Source organism: Oncorhynchus gorbuscha, linkage group LG12 (assembly GCF_021184085.1).
Source record: "Oncorhynchus gorbuscha isolate QuinsamMale2020 ecotype Even-year linkage group LG12, OgorEven_v1.0, whole genome shotgun sequence".
Lineage (NCBI taxonomy): Eukaryota > Metazoa > Chordata > Actinopteri > Salmoniformes > Salmonidae > Oncorhynchus > Oncorhynchus gorbuscha.
The window spans coordinates 443,121-461,396 of NC_060184.1; the positions used below are offsets into that span (position 1 = coordinate 443,121).

Here is an 18,276-nt window from a genome sequence, read left to right on the forward strand (position 1 = left end):
ATGACACAGCAGGGGTTCACACTGTAGAACCCAGTTCCTACATTTCAATATAAAAATATATTTATAAAACAAAACTTTGCTACATGTTATCTCTGGGACCCTCATAATGACAAATCAGAGCAAGATTACTAAATGTAAGTTCATTATTTACCTTCAGAGGTGAATGCATCAAACCAGTTGCCATGATAAAAGTGTTGTTGCTGTTGTGCACTCTACTCAAACAATAGCATGGTATTTTTCACTGTAATAGATACTGTAAATTGGATACTTCAGTTACATTAAGAATGATTTAAGCTTTCTGCCCATATAAAACATGTCTATGTCCAGGAAAGTTGGCTGTTACTTACAACGTCATTCTAATAACATCAGCGCACGTTAGCAACAACCGTCCCGGTAACTCATCTCTTGTGCTGCACGTGCATCACAAACTCTTGATCATTACTACTCTCCTTTCCGGGATGGCTACAAGTCCCTCCCTCTTCCTCCTTTCAGCAAATCAGATCATGCCTCCATTCTGCTTTCCCCCACCTAACAGCAGAAACCTAAAGAGTAAACACCCGTGGTAAGGGACTGTTCAACATTAGTCTGACCAGTCGGAATCTATGCGTCAAGATTGTTTTGATCACGCAGACTAGGAAGTGTTCTGGGTTGCCATTGAGAACAGTATTGACGTCTGCACTGACTCAGTGACTGGGTTCACCAGGAAGAGAACAGTATTGAAGTCTGCACTGACTCAGTGACTGGGTTCACCAGGAAGAGAACAGTATTGAAGTCTGCACTGACTCAGTGACTGGGTTCACCAGGAAGAGAACAGTATTGAAGTCTGCACTGACTCAGTGACTGGGTTCACCAGGAAGAGAACAGTATTGAAGTCTGCACTGACTCAGTGACTGGGTTCACCAGGAAGAGAACAGTATTGACATATGCACTGACTCTGTGACTGGGTTCATTAGGATGTAAATAGAGCATGTTGTTCCCACTGTGTAAATTGTAACCAAAAACCATGGATAGATAGCAGCATCTGCGCAAAACTGAAAGCGCGTAAAACCGCCGGATTTAACCATGGCATGGTTGCTGGGAACATTGACGTGTACAAACGGACCAGCTATGACCTCCGTGAGGTAAACAAAAAGGCAAAAAGATAGTACAGGGACAAAGTGGAGTTGCAATTCAATGGCTCAGACACATGATGTAAGTTGCAGGGACTTCAGACAATCACAGATTATAAAGGCAAAGCCAGCCACATCACAGATGCCTTGCTCCCGGATAAGACACAGCCAGCCACATAGCAGACGCCTCGCTCCCGGATAAGACACAGCCAGCCACATAGCAGACGCCTCGCTCCCGGATAAGACACAGCCAGCCACATAGCAGACGCCTCGCTCCCGGATAAGACACAGCCAGCCACATAGCAGACGCCTCGCTCCCGGATAAGACACAGCCAGCCACATAGCAGACGCCTCGCTCCCGGATAAGACACAGCCAGCCACATAGCAGACGCCTCGCTCCCGGATAAGACACAGCCAGCCACATAGCAGACGCCTCGCCCCCGGATAAGACACAGCCAGCCATATAGCAGACGCCTTGCTCCCGGATAAGACACAGCCAACCATATAGCAGACGCCTCACTCCCGGATAAGCTAAACACCTTCTTCGCCCGCTTCAAAGAAAATAACATTGTGATGTCTATGCCTGGCCCTCTCCGCTCACAAGGACTGTATGCTCTCGTTCTCTGTGGCCAACGTCAGTAAGTCATGTAAGCATGTTAACCCTTGCTAGGCTGCCAGCCCAGTCAGCATCCCAAACCGCATCCTCACTTACAATCTGACAACGCTCTGAATTTACGAACTCCCAGAGCGCACTCTGAGCAAACTCTGGCACTCCGGATTGAAATTACAAACAGCAAGATGTCTAGATAGTAATTTGTTATGCTAACTAGCTAGCAAGAGGTTGCATAGCAACAGCATCAACTTCCGGTAGACAGGGCTAGCGCTAGTACTAATACTTAATTAAATGAACTAATAGTATATAGAATGTAGTATACAGTATGTTGTATTGGTATTCAAACACAGCTATTGTCTAATTTACCTCTCTAAACAAGTGGATTATTTATCTTAAGGCTGCTTTCATACTTGTATATTTAAACATATAAATATAGATATTACTTAATTGGAATATATCTACACATTTTTTTTTATCTTGTGGTTTTGATGTGAATTACAGAGGGGGGTTAGTTACCCCCTAGTACCCTACTGTCCATACCGTCTGTACACAATTATCTATAGTGACTTCGGAAAAGTATTCAGACCCTTTGACTTTTTCCACATTTTGTTACGTTACAGCCTTAAACTAAAGTGGATTAAATAAAACAATTGTCAGTAATCTACACACAAAACCCCATAACGACAAAGTGAAAACAGGTTTTTAGAAGTGTTTGCAAATGTATTAAAAGCAAGAAATACCTTATTTACATTAGTATTCAAACCCTTTGCTATGAGACTCGAAATTGAGAGGCACATGACATTCCGCTTGGAGTTTGCCAAAAGGCACCTAAATACTCTCAGACCATGAGAAACAAGATTCTCTGGTCTGATGAAACCAAGATTGAACTTTATGGCCTAAATGCCAAGTGGAGGAAACCTGGCTGTAACGGGATTCTTCTGGTGAAGGAGAGGCGGACCAAAACGCAGCGTGGTTATTGTGATACATCTTTAATAAAGATGAAAATAGAACAATATACAAAAAACAAGAAACCGTGAAAAACCGAAAACAGCCCTATCTGGTGTAACAAACACAAAGACAGGAACAATCACCCACAACACCAAACAGGCTACCTAAATATGGCTCCCAATCAGAGACAATGACTAACACCTGCCTCTGATTGAGAACCATATCAGGCCCAAACACAGAAACAGACAAAGAAGACATCCAACATAGAATTCCCACTCAGATCACACCCTGACCAAACAAAACATAGAACATACAAAGTAAATTATGGTCAGGGTGTGACACTGGCACCATCCCTACGGTGAAGCATGGTGGTGGCAGCATCATGCTGTGGAGTTTTTTTTGGCGGCAGGCACTAGGAGACTAGTCGGGATCAAGGCAAAGATGAATGGAGCAAAGTACAGAGATCCTTGATGAAAACCTGCTCCTAACCGCTCAGGACCTCAGACTGGGCAATGCAGAAGTGGCTTCTGGACAAGTCTCTGAATGTTATTGTGTGGCCCAGCCAGAGCCCGGAATTGAACCCGATCAAACATCTATGGAGAGACCTGATAATAGCTGTGCAGCAACGCTCCCCATCCAACCTGACAGAACTTGAGAGGATCTGCAGAGAAGAATGGGAGAAACTCCCAAAATACAGGTGTGCCAATCTTGTAGTGTCATACCCAAGAAGACTGGAGACTGTAATCACTGGTGCTTCAACAAAGTAAAGGGTCTAAATACTTATGTAAATGTTATATGTCAGTTTATTTTTAATAAATTAGCTAACATTTATAAAAACCTGTTTTTTCTTTGTCATTATGGGGTATTGTGTGTAGATTGATGAGGGAAAACAACTATTTAATCTATTTTAGAATAAGGCTGTAACGTAACAAAATGCGTAAAAAGTCAAGGGTTCTGAAATTGCTCCTTCTGATATTTCTTAATTTATTTCTTTACATTGTTTGTTTGAATTATGTGTTTATTGTTTTATATTACGAGGTATTATTACCGAACTGTTAGATCTAGAAACATAAGCATTTCGCTGCACCTGCGATAATGTATGCAAATCAGTAAACTTGATTTGACTTAATAATGGTGTATAACTCAATTTCCCATGGTCCCGTCATTGCGTTCTGCAGTGGGTGTGGCTTAATGAGGTAATGATGTGTGTGTGTGTGTGTGTATCTCCTCTCTGTTCATCCTGAAACTCGCTCTTAGTACTTTAATGGAGCCGCAGCATCTCCTCTGAAGCACGAGAGCATTAGGGTATATCTCCGGGCACTGAGGCGGGATGAAAAACCGTTGGTAAATCTTTTGATTGACCGGGACTGGTGAAGGCGGAGGTGGCTTTATTATCGAATGAACCCCTGTTAACGGACAGACATACAAATAGACAGAATGCACCGGGACCTCAACGGAACCGTCGTGATCACTGAGCACGCCGTGAAGTGTGTTTAATACCGCTAGTTAACGCGGATTAAATCATATTGTTGACGGTGAGAAACACACGGATGGATTGGTTAAAGAATGTGAATATAATATCTACAAAATGATTGCATAATAATCTATATGAGATGGCCCAGTGGGGATTCTGAAAGAGAGATTGTAGATGAAAATAGATAGAGACAGAATGATATTCGACAGACCAATACATGCACTAATATTTTAACTGTGGGACCAAAAACCGATTATTATTATTATTGGTAAATAGGCTAAATTAATGTTATTTGTTAACAAGCTAATTTGTCATTAGCATGGAAGGACTAGAGGCCTGGTGTTCAGTGTGACGCTGTTATCATCCAGGCAGATAGGACTCATGTATTACTCTGTTACCTGCTCTATATTTTACTGTTTGACGACACAAAGACCTAGTAAATTCATTAATAATGACCTGATAATAACATGGTAGGCCTATGAATATGTTTCTTTAGCACCATTGTGTTAAATTCAGTACTAGGCCACCAAGAGATATACCAAGCTACAATTTCCCAGCTGGTAAATACTTGCAAGAACAGTGTCCAGTAAGGAGAAAGAGATCAACTGATAAAAACAAATGTTAATTTCTATAAATCTCTAATAATAGTTACCTGATAGCCACTTCAGATGTCTAAGGTAAAGAGTAGTGAGACTGTGAAGGTTGTGGTTCGCTGTCGACCGTTAAACCGGAAAGAGACAGCTGGTGTTACCGGGACACCAGGAGGAAGGGGCGAGATTGTAGAGATGGATGTAAATCGGGGTCAGGTGGTCTTACGGAACCCCCGCGCTCTGCCCGGCGAGCCGCAGAAGACATTTACGTTCGACTCTGTGTATGACGCATCGTCTAGACAACGTGACCTGTACGATGAGACAGTACGCCCACTGATCCACTCAGTCCTGGACGGGTTTAATGGAACCATCTTTGCCTACGGCCAGACGGGCACCGGAAAGACCTACACCATGCAGGGAGAGTGGTTAGAGCCAGAGAGGCGGGGCGTCATCCCCAACGCCTTCGAACACGTCTTCACCCAGATCTCCCGCTCCCCCGCCGACCGCCAGTACCTGGTCAGAGCCTCTTACCTGGAGATCTACCGAGAGGAGATCAGGGATCTACTGGATCCTAACGTGCACGCCCCTCATGTCCCCAACGTGCACACCCAGTCCCCCCACACCCTGGAGCTGAGAGAGAGCCCAGAGAGTGGGGTGTATGTGCGTGACCTGACGTCGTGCGTGTGTAAGAGCGTGAAGGAGATACAGGAGCTGATGAACTTAGGGAACCAGGTGCGCTCGGTGGGAGCAACAGACATGAACGAACACTCTTCCCGTTCCCACACCCTGTTCCTCATCACGGTGGAGTGTTCCCAGACGGGGCTGGATGGACGGCAGCACATCAGGGCGGGCCGGCTCAACCTGGTTGACCTGGCGGGCAGCGAGCGGCAGGCAAAGACGGGCGTCCGCGGAGAACGCCTGAAGGAAGCCGCTAAGATCAACCTGTCTCTGTCAGCGCTAGGAAACGTGATCTCAGCCCTGGCAGACGGGCGTAGCGGCCATGTTCCCTATCGGGACTCTAAACTGACCCGTTTATTACAGGACTCTCTGGGAGGAAACGCCAAGACGGTGATGGTGGCTACACTAGGCCCCGCCCCCCAACACTACGAGGAGACCCTCACCACTCTCCGCTATGCTAACAGAGCTAAGAACATCAAGAACCAGCCAAGAGTTAACGAAGACCCTAAAGACGCCCTGCTCAGAGAGTTCCAGAAGGAGATTGCACGGCTCCGAGCACAGCTCAACCACAGGGAAGGGAGGGGCAAACACAGGAAGGAGGAAGGGGAGGAGGGCTGGGACGGAGAAGGGGGTGAGGAGGGAGAAGAGGAGGTGGAGAAGGAGAGGAAGCTGCAGAAGGAGAGGCTGGAGGAGGAGAATAAGGCCATCAGAGAAGATGGATCACTATTGGCTGTGGAGAAGCAGAGGCTCCTGGGAGAGAAGGAGATAATGATGGGAGATCTGAGGAAGGAGCGGGACACCACCAAGCAGTTGACTGCCAAGTACAAGGTACATACACACACACATATATAGAGAGGAATCTTTAGGAGTATTTATCCCTCCCTCCCTCCTCTCCTCCTGCCCTGCTCGTCTCCCCCCTACTCTTTCCCCTTCCTCTCTCCCCCTCCTCCCCCCATCCTCTACCCCCCACCCTCCTCCCTTCATGCTGTTTCCTGTGGGGGATGATGCTTCCTTCCTGCCAGCTGGATTTTAGCCTATTATATCGCAGAACTGAAACATTACCCCCTTCCCTCAGCCCCAACCAACCCTTTAGTATGTGATTGTCTATTTCACTTTTGTTTATTATTTCCCTTGCTTTGTAAATGTAAAGAGAGAGAGAGAGAGAGAGAGAGAGAGAGAGAGAGAGAGAGAGAGAGAGAGAGAGAGAGAGAGAGAGAGAGAGAGAGGAATAGACTCATCTCTCAGCATGCTCTGCTGCAATCATGCTCTACACAATCAGCTGTCTGTGTGTGGCTGTGTGTGTTGAGTTGCAAAGAAAAAGCCATATCTCAGACTGGCCAATAAAAATTCAAGATTAAGATGGGCAAAAGAACACAGACACTGGACAGAGGAACTCTGCCTAGAAGGCCAAAACCCCGGAGTCGCCTCTTTGCTGTTGATGTTGAGACTGGTGTTTTGTGGGTACTATTTAATGAAGCTGCCAGTTGAGGACTTGTGAGGTGTCTGTTTCTCAAACTAAACACTCTAAAGTACTTACTTGTCCTCTTGCTCAGTTGTGCACCGGGGCCTCCCACTCCTCTTTCTATTCTGGTTAGAGCCAGTTTGCGCTGTTCTGTGACGGGAGTGGTACACAGCGTTGTACGAAATCTTCAGTTTCTTGGCAATTTGTCGCATTTCTTTCTTAGAACAAGGATAGATTGATGTGTTTTAGAAAAGTTCTTTGTTGCTGGCCAATTTGAGCCTGTAAACCACATATGTCAGAGTCAAGGCCCGCGGGCCACATCCGGCCCGCGAGAAGGTTTTTTACGGCCCCTGGGATGATCTTGATTTATTATTAGAACCAGCCCGCAGACCGCAGCAAGCCGGCAGCCCGCAGATCTTTTACACGCACCAATACTACATTTCCCACAATGCAACGGTGACGCACCGAGCAGTAGGCTGCTTCATTTCAATATTTATTGGCACAGCAGTTGTCAGCATCACAGTAAAATTAACTTTCAGATACCCATCAAAAATGGCAAAACGGAAGGTGGACACTGAGAACCGGGGGTTTCAAACAAGGTGGGAGTCGGAGTATTTGTTCACGGAGGTAGCTGGAAAACCTGTGTGTCTTCTGTGTGGAGAAAGTGTGGCGGTACTGAAAGAGTATAATCTGAGACGACATTATGAAACGAAACACGCGGACAAAAACAAGAATATGGACATGGAACAAAGGCTACAAAAGGCAGAGGAATTAAAACGAGGCCTCAAATCTCGACAGGCTCTGTTCAAAAAAGCCAAATCACAAGGCCAGGCTGCTGTCAAGGCCAGTTTTATTTTGGCAGAAGAGATCGCTAAATCAGCCCGGCCATTTACGGAGGGGGATTTCATCAAAAACTGCATGATTAAAGTTTGTGACGAAGTTTGCCCAGAAAAAAGGCAACTCTTTTTAAATGTGAGTCTGAGCAGAAACACCATTGCCGAGAGAGTAGACCAGTTGTCCATCAATCTAAAAGAGCAGCTTGTGAAAAAGGGAAAAGATTTCATTGCATATTCCTTGGCTGTGGATGAGAGCACCGACATTTCTGACATTGCCCAGTTGTCAATTTTCATCCGCGGAGTGGACTCCAGCCTAAGCGTGACAGAGGAGTTTTTGGCTTTACGTCCTATGCATGGCACAACTACGGGGCATGATTTGTATGAAGAGGTGTCAAGATGTGTAAATGAGATGGAGCTGCCTTGGGAAAAACTCGTGGGTTTGACAACCGACGGAGCACCTGCGATGTGTGGACACAGGAGCGGACTGGTGGAGAAGATACGGGAAAAGATGCAAGAGGAAAACGCGACAGGTGAGCTGACAGCTTATCATTGTATCATACACCAGGAAGCGTTGTGCGGTAAAGCCTTGAAAATGGAGCATGTAATGAGCATCATCACGCGCACAGTTAACTTTATCAGAGCCAAAGGTTTGAATCACCGCCAGTTCAAGGCATTTCTGACGGAGTTAGAAACGGAGCATGGTGATTTGCCTTATCACACAGAGGTGCGATGGCTAAGCCAGGGAAAGGTGCTTCAAAGATGTTTTGAGCTTCGTGAGGAGATTTGTCTGTTCTTGGACAGCAAAGGGAAAGACACAACACAACTCCGAGACGAAATGTTTCTGTGTGAAATGGCTTTTCTGTGTGACATTACGAGTCATCTGAATGCAATGAACTTGCAGCTGCAGGGTCGGGATCGTGTCATCTCTGATATGTACAGTACAGTGAAGGCATTTAAAACCAAACTGACTCTGTGGGAGACGCAGATGCGGAAAGAAAATTTGAGCCACTTTCCCAGCTGCCAGACCATGAAAGAGAAGCTCTCTACCAGTGCGTTCCCGAGCGCACAGTTGGCTGATAAAATAGGTATGCTTGCCGCTGACTTTCGACGCCGATTTGCTGACTTTGAAGCACAAAAAAGCAGGTTGGAACTGCTCGGTAACCCATTTGCTGTTGACGTGGAAAGCTCACCACCAAACCTCCAAATGGAGTTGATTGACCTCCAATGCAATGATGCACTGAGGGCAAAATATGCGGCAGTGGGTGCTGCGGAGTTCGCCCGTTTCCTCCCCGACACAATGCCCCAGCTGCGCATCCAGGCTGCTCAAACGTTGTCTATGTTTGGCAGCACATACCTGTGTGAACAACTGTTTTCTTTGATGAACTTGAACAAAACATCACACAGAAGTCGACTTACTGCTGAACACCTCCACTCAATTCTGAGGATTTCCTCAGCTCAGAGCCTTACCCCGAACATTGATGAACTTGTGGAAAAGATGGGACACCACCAAGTATCACCCTCAACCTCAAACAAGTGAACATTACTGTGCAATCACATATTTAGAGTTTTTACTCAGTTCAAGTTTAAAAGTTAAAGTTTAATATTTGTTTTCACTGCATGTTACTTCTCCTTAAACAAAGTGTTGTTTTTGATTAATAGATTTTTGCACTTTATTTTATTGTATTTCAATCCAATTATATTTTAAAAATATTTCAGTTGAGTGGATGATAGAAAATTGCTATTATTGTTTTTTTCTTTGAAGTAAATTTAGCCCACTTTTGCTAAAATAGAAAATATAGGCTACTGATGGTGCCTTGAATACCGGTTTCTTTCATTTAATGTTCATGTTATGGGGATTTTTATATAAAGGAAATTTGTCTTTTGTGTCTGTTGAAAATTAAAGATTACTGACAGAGCCATAAGAAAATATTGCTTTATTTATCTGATCATATTGGAATATATTTGTTAGGTTTTCAGTAGGTTCAATTAGGTTCACTAGACTATATGCGTCATTTAAAAAAATTTCAATGAACATTCGAACAGTCCGGCCCTCGGCTTGTAGCTAAAATTTTTATTTGGCCCTCCGTCCATTTGACTTTGACACCCCTGCTGTAAACGAACCCACAAACGCTGATGCTCCAGATATTCAACTAGTTTAATGAAGGCCAGTTTTATTGCTTTTTTAATCAGAAAAAGTATTCAGCTGTGCTAACATAATTGTAAAAGGGTTTTCTAATGATCAATTAAACTTTTAAAATGATAAACTTTGATTAGCTAACACAACGTGCCATTGGAACACAGGAGTGATGGTTGCTGATAATGGGCCTCTGTATGCCTATGTAGATATTCCATTAAAATTCAGCCGTTTCCAGCTACAGTAGTTATTTACAACATTAACAATGTCTACACTGTATTTCTGATCAATTTGATGTCATTTTAATCGACAAAAACAAGGACATTTCTAAGTGACCCCAAACTTTTGAATGGTAGAGTACATAAAAGCCCTTTAACCAAATTCAGTTCAGACATTTGTAACAGTTAGCAAGATAAAGTCCTGAGAACGAAGAGACGACCCACCACATTTCTGAACGATAAAAATGGCCAAATAAAATGGTAGTAAACCCCAAATGGCTTTGTAAATAAAAGTATACCAGTGCCTGAGCCTACGAGTGACTAGAGAAGGCCAGCCAACCCTGGTATACAAAGTGCAGTGGTGCGTAAGGGTTTTGTAAATAAAAGTATACCAGTGACTGAGCCTACGAGTGACTAGAGAAGGCCAGCCAACCCTGGTATACAAATTGCAGTGGTGCGTAAGGGTTTTGTAAATAAAAGTATACCAGTGCCTGAGCCTACGAGTGACTAGAGAAGGCCAGCCAACCCTGGTATACAAAGTGCAGTGGTGCGTAAGGGTTTTGTAAATAAAAGTATACCAGTGCCTGAGCCTACGAGTGACTAGAGAAGGCCAGCCAACCCTGGTATACAAAGTGCAGTGGTGCGTAAGGGTTTTGTAAATAAAAGTATACCAGTGCCTGAGCCTACGAGTGACTAGAGAAGGCCAGCCAACCCTGGTATACAAAGTGCAGTGGTGCGTAAGGGTTTTGTATATAAAAGTATACCAGTGCCTGAGCCTATGAGTGACTAGAGAGGGCCAGCCAACCCTGGTATACAAAGTGCAGTGGTGCGTAAAGGCTTTGTAAATAAAGTGGTCCTTCTGTAGCTCAGTTGGTAGAGCATGGCGCTTGTAACGCCAGGGTAGTGGGTTCGATCCCCGGGACCACCCATACATAGAATGTATGCACACATGACTAAGTCGCTTTGGATAAAAGCGTCTGCTAAATAGCATATATTATATATTATTAAAAGTATACCAGTGACTGTGACTAGAGAAGGCCAGCCAACCCTGGTATACAAAGTGCAGTGGTGCGTAAGGGTTTTGTATATAAAAGTATACCAGTGCCTGAGCCTATGAGTGACTAGAGAGGGCCAGCCAACCCTGGTATACAAAGTGCAGTGGTGCGTAAAGGCTTTGTAAATAAAGTGGTCCTTCTGTAGCTCAGTTGGTAGAGCATGGCGCTTGTAACGCCAGGGTAGTGGGTTCGATCCCCGGGACCACCCATACATAGAATGTATGCACACATGACTGTAAGTCGCTTTGGATAAAAGCGTCTGCTAAATAGCATATATTATATATTATTAAAAGTATACCAGTGCCTGAGCCTACGAGTGACTAGAGAAGGCCAGCCAACCCTGGTATACAAAGTGCAGTGGTGTGTAAGGGTTTTGCAGTTTAAACTACATTTCAATGCTCCATGGTAAAGGATGTCAATTGATCTCAAACACTGATCGTAAGCATTTATATTGAAAATATCCCCATTGTCTTGTCACATGTGCTCCCTCTCCGGCCTCTAGGTCACCAGGCTGCTCGTTAGGGCGCACACCTGTCACCAGCGTTACGCGCATAATGATACTCACCTGGACTCCATCACCTCCTTGATTACCTGCGTCTCTCCCTTTGGTTTCTTCCTAAGTCATCATTGTTGCTGTTTCATGTCAGTGCACTGTTTGTGTTTCTTGTTTTGTTAATTAATGAATTAAATGTATTCACTCCCTGAACTTGCTTTCCGACTCTCAGTGTGCATTGTTACAGTCTAGTATAGGCAGAAATGTAGCTGATACTAGCCTCCTTCTGGCTTCAATAGAAAAGCGAGCCTTATTCCTAAAATATAATCACAACTTCAGCTTCAATTCTTTTGTAAATGGTTGAAAATGCAATTAGTATTGAGGATAAGCTTCAATTGACACAAGGTATGTTGAACAGTATAAAAAGCAGTTTGCAAGTTCTGGAAAGCTTTTGTAAGAGATGAGGCACAACAGTAAATAACAGTATCATCAGCATAAAAGTGAAGTTACAAATTTTGCACATTTTTGTCTAAATCATTTATATAAATAGTGAATAAGATGGGACCCAGTACAGAGCCCTGGGGCACACCATTACAGACAGACCATTTAACAGACATGAGCCCATCCAACAGAGTGCACTGAGTTCTATCAGACAGATAGTTAGCAAACCACGCAACTGCATGCTCCGAAAGACCTCCACTCGACAATCTCTGCCTCAGTTTAGCATGATCAACTGTATCAAAAGCCTTAGAGAGATCAATAAAAAGTGAGACACAGTGCTGTTTTTTGTCAAGGGCTTCAGTGATATAATTTAAAACCTTCATGTTTGCTGTAATTGTGCTATGCTTCTTCCCGAAGCCCGATTAGTACATTGATAAAATAGAGTTAGGGTTTCAAGTATTTTCGCCAGTGTTGACAGCTTTGAGATTGGCCTATAAATACTCAATAGAGTTGGCTCTCTGCCCTTTAAAAGTGGTATTTTCATTATTATTTCATTACATTCCAGGGTTAGATTGAACAGATATGTAAGTGGTTCGTTCAGCTATGAAATCAGCTGCCAAATTGATTAAAAAGCAGGGATCCAGAAGATCAGGAGCTGCAGGTTTTCTCTGATCTTAGGATTTCAGGGATCTATGTCCCTCCAGCACTGAGAATGGCAAAGAAAAACAGGCTGTAACAGGCTATAGCAGGCTGTAACAGGATTTAACAGACTGTAACAGTCTATAACAGGCTATACAGACTGTAACAGGCTATAGCAGGCTGTAACAGGATTTAACAGACTGTAACAGACTATGCCAGCTATACAGACTGTAACAGACTATGCCAGGCTATAACAGGCTATACAGACTATAACAGGCTATACAGACTGTAACAGACTATGCCAGGCTATACAGACTGTAACAGACTATGCCAGGCTATAACAGGCTATACAGACTATAACAGGCTATACAGACTGTAACAGACTATGCCAGGCTATAACAGACTGTAACAGGCTATAACAGGCTATACCAGGCTATACAGACTGTAACAGGCTATACAGGCTGTAACAGGCTATACAGGCTGTAACAGGCTATACAGGCTGTAACAGGCTATAACAGGCTGTAACAGGCTATAACAGACTGTAACAGTCAATAACAGGCTGTAACAGACTATACCAGGCTATACAGACTGTAACAGGCTATAACAGGCTGTAACAGGCTATAACAGACTGTAACAGTCTATAACAGACTATGCCAGGCTATACAGACTGTAACAGACTATGCCAGGCTATAACAGATTGTAACAGGCTATAACAGGCTGTAACAGTCTATACCAGGCTATACAGGCTGTAACAGACTGCAACAGGCTATAACAGTCTATAACAGGCTGTAACAGGCTATAACAGACTGTAACAGTCAATACCAGGCTGTAACAGACTATACCAGGCTATACAGGCTGTAACATACTATAACAGGCTATAACAGCTATAACAGGCTATAACAGGCTGTAACAGACTATGCCAGGCTATACAGACTGTAACAGACTATGCCAGGCTATAACAGGCTGTAACAGACTATGCCAGGCTATACAGACTGTAACAGACTATGCCAGGCTATACAGGCTGTAACAGACTATGCCAGGCTATACAGACTGTAACAGACTATGCCAGGCTATACAGGCTGTAACAGACTATGCCAGGCTATAACAGACTGTAACAGACTATGCCAGGCTATACAGGCTGTAACAGACTATGCCAGGCTATACAGGCTGTAACAGACTATGCCAGGCTATAACAGACTGTAACAGACTATGCCAGGCTATACAGGCTGTAACAGACTATGCCAGGCTATACAGGCTGTAACAGACTATGCCAGGCTATACAGGCTGTAACAGACTATGCCAGGCTATACAGGCTGTAACAGACTATGCCAGGCTATACAGGCTGTAACAGACTATAACAGGATATAATAGGTTATAACAGACGGTAACAGTCAATAGCAGGCTGTAACAGGCTATAACAGACTAACGGTCTATAACAGGCTATAACAGGCTGTAACAGGCTATAACAGACTGTAACGGTCTATAACAGGCTATAACAGGCTGTAACAGGCTGTAACAGGCTGTAACAGGCTATAACAGACTGTAACGGTCTATAACAGGCTATAACAGGTTGTAACAGGCTGTAACAGGCTATAACAGACTGTAACGGTCTATAACAGGCTATAACAGGCTGTAACAGGCTGTAACAGGCTATAACAGGCTATAACAGGCTATAACAGACTGTAACAGACTGTAACAGACTGTAACAGGCTATAACAGGATATAACAGGCTGTAACAGGCTATAACAGGATATAACAGGCTGTAACAGGCTATAACAGACTATTCTCTTCGATTATAATCACAGCCGTATATATCCCCCCCAAGCAGACACATCGATGGCTCTGAACGAACTTTATTTAACTCTTTGCAAACTGGAAAACATTTATCCGGAGGCTGCATTCATTGTAGCTGGGGATTTTAACAAAGCCAATCTGAAAACAAGACTCCCTAAATTTTATCAGCATATCGATTGCGCAACCAGGGGTGGTAAAACCTTGGATCACTGTTACTCTAACTTCCGCGACGCATATAAGGCCCTGCCCCGCCCCCCTTTCGGAAAAGCTGACCACGACTCCATTTTGCTGATCCCTGCCTACAGGCAGAAATTAAAACAAGAGGCTCCCACGCTGAGGTCTGTCCAACGCTGGTCAGACCAAGCTGACTCTACACTCCAAGACTGCTTCCATCACGTGGACTGGGACATGTTTCGTATTGCGTCAGATGGGAATATTGACGAATACGCTGATTCGGTGTGCGAGTTCATTAGAACGTGCGTCGAAGATGTCGTTCCCATAGCAACGATAAAAACATTCCCTAACCAGAAACCGTGGATTGATGGCAGCATTCGCGTGAAACTGAAAGCGCGAACCACTGCTTTTAATCAGGGCAAGGTGTCTGGCAACATGACTGAATACAAACAGTGCAGCTATTCCCTCCGTAAGGCTATCAAACAAGCTAAGCGTCAGTACAGAGACAAAGTGGAATCTCAATTCAATGGCTCAGACACAAGAGGCATGTGGCAGGGTCTACAGTCAATCACGGACTACAAGATGAAATCCAGCCCAGTCACGGACCAGGATGTCTTGCTCCCAGGCAGACTAAATAACTTTTTGCCCGCTTTGAGGACAATACAGTGCCACTGACACGGCCTGCAACGGAAACATGCAGTCTCTCCTTCACTGCAGCCGAGGTGATTAAGACATTTAAACGTGTTAACCCTCGCAAGGCTGCAGGCCCAGACGGCATCCCCAGCCGCGCCCTCCGAGCATGCGCAGACCAGCTGGCCGGTGTGTTTACGGACATATTCAATCAATCCCTATACCAGTCTGCTGTTCCCACATGCTTCAAGAGGGCCACCATTGTTCCTGTTCCCAAGAAAGCTAAGGTAACTGAGCTAAACGACTACCGCCCCGTAGCACTCACTTCCGTCATCATGAAGTGCTTTGAGAGACTAGTCAAGGACCATATCACCTCCACCCTACCTGACACCCTAGACCCACTCCAATTTGCTTACCGCCCAAATAGGTCCACAGACGATGCAATCTCAACCACACTGCACACTGCCCTAACCCACCTGGACAAGAGGAATACCTATGTGAGAATGCTGTTCATCGACTACAGCTCGGCATTCAACACCATAGTACCCTCCAAGCTCGTCATCAAGCTCGAGACCCTGGGTCTCGACCCCGCCCTGTGCAACTGGGTACTGGACTTCCTGACGGGCCGCCCCCAGGTGGTGAGGGTAGGCAACAACATCTCCTCCCCGCTGATCCTCAACACGGGGGCCCCACAAGGGTGCGTTCTGAGCCCTCTCCTGTACTCCCTGTTCACCCACGACTGCGTGGCCACGCACGCCTCCAACTCAATCATCAAGTTTGCGGACGACACAACAGTGGTAGGCTTGATTACCAACAACGACGAGACGGCCTACAGGGAGGAGGTGAGGGCCCTTGGAGTGTGGTGTCAGGAAAATAACCTCACACTCAACGTCAACAAAACTAAGGAGATGATTGTGGACTTCAGGAAACAGCAGAGGGAACACCCCCTATCCACATCGATGGAACAGTAGTGGAGAGGGTAGCTAGTTTTAAGTTCCTCGGCATACACATCACAGACAAACTGAATTGGTCCACTCACACTGACAGCGTCGTGAAGAAGGCGCAGCAGCGCCTATTCAACCTCAGGAGGCTGAAGAAATTCGGCTTGTCACCAAAAGCACTCACAAACTTCTACAGATGCACAATCGAGAGCATCCTGGCGGGCTGTATCACCGCCTGGTACGGCAACTGCTCCGCCCTCAACCGTAAGGCTCTCCAGAGGGTAGTGAGGACTGCACAACGCATCACCGGGGCAAACTACCTGCCCTCCAGGACACCTACACCACCCGTTGTTACAGGAAGGCCATAAAGATCATCAAGGACATCAACCACCCGAACCACTGCCTGTTCACCCCGCTATCATCCAGAAGGCGAGGTCAGTACAGGTGCATCAAAGCTGGGACCGAGAGACTGAAAAACAGCTTCTATCTCAAGGCCATCAGACTGTTAAATAGCCACCACTAACATTGAGTGGCTGCTGCCAACACACTGTCATTGACACTGACCCAACTCCAGCCATTTTAATAATGGGAATTGATGGGAAATGATGTAAATATATCACTAGCCACTTTAAACAATGCTACCTTATATAATGTTACTTACCCTACATTATTCATCTCATATACATATGTATATACTGTACTCTACAACATCGACTGCATCCTTATGTAACACATGTATCACTAGCCACTTTAACTATGCCACTTTGTTTACTTTGTCTACATACTCATCTCATATGTATATACTGTACTCGATACCATCTACTGTATGCTGCTCTGTACCATCACTCATTCATATATCCTTATGTACATGTTCCTTATCCCCTTACACTGTGTATAAGACAGTAGTTTTGGAATTGTTAGTTAGATTACTTGTTGGTTATCACTGCATTGTCGGAACTAGAAGCACAAGCATTTCGCTACACTCGCATTAACATCTGCTAACCATGTGTATGTGACAAATAAAATTTGATTTGATTTTTAACAGGCTGTAACAGGCTATACCAGGCTATACAGACTGTAACAGTCTATAACAGGCTGTAACAGTCTATAACAGGCTATAACAGACTATAACAGGCTGTAACAGGCTATAACAGACCATAACAGGCTGTAACAAGCTATGCCAGGCTATAACAGACTGTAACAGTCTATAACAGGCTGTAACAGGCTATAACAGACTGTAACGGTCTATAACAAGCTATGCCAGGCTATAACAGACTGTAACAGTCTATAACAGGCTGTAACAGGCTATAACAGGCTGTAACAGGCTATAACAGACTATAACAGGCTGTAACAGACTATGCCAGGCTATAACAGACTGTAACAGACCATAACAGGCTGTAACAGGCTATGCCAGGCTGTAACAGGCTATAACAGACCATACCAGGCTGTAACAGACTATGCCAGGCTATAACAGACTGTAACAGTCTATAACAGGCTGTAACAGTCTATAACAGTCTATAACAGGCTATAACAGGCTATAACAGGCTATAACAGTCTATAACAGGATATAACAGACTATAACCGGCTATAACAGACTATAACAGGATATAACAGACTATAACAGACTATAACAGACTATAACAGGATATAACAGGATATAACAGGATATAACAGACTATAACAGACTATAACAGACTATAACAGACTATAACCGGTTATAACTAGCTATAACAGGCTCACTGGCTGTAGCGTGGAGAGAGGTTGTCAGGCAGAGTACAGTGTGTGTGTGTGTTTGTGTGTGTGTGTTATTGTGTGAAGAGATGAATGGGCTCTGTACTGATGCTAACGCACTGTGACAGAACACAAAGCACTGCAAATTGCACAGTCACACACACACACACACACACACACACACACACACACACACACACACACACACACACACACACACACACACACACACACACACACACACACACACACACACACAGAGACAGACACACCAAGGGCAGTACAAAACAAAGAACCTTTCATTTACGATCTGCTG

At 44.6% G+C, this 18,276-nt stretch overlaps 1 protein-coding gene across 1 annotated transcript in view; it reads left to right on the forward strand.

Annotated features, from left to right (window-relative positions):
- Positions 1-3,915: 3,915 nt before the first annotated feature.
- Positions 3,916-18,276, forward strand: part of LOC123991475 (kinesin-like protein KIF3C) — a 20,719-nt gene continuing 6,358 nt past the window's right edge. Inside the window, exons 1-2 of the mRNA XM_046293095.1 lie at positions 3,916-6,240; positions 12,730-12,803. Coding sequence (XP_046149051.1) covers positions 4,813-6,240; positions 12,730-12,803 — 1,502 coding nt within the window. The 5' untranslated portion in view covers positions 3,916-4,812. The remainder of the gene's footprint in view (positions 6,241-12,729; positions 12,804-18,276) is intronic.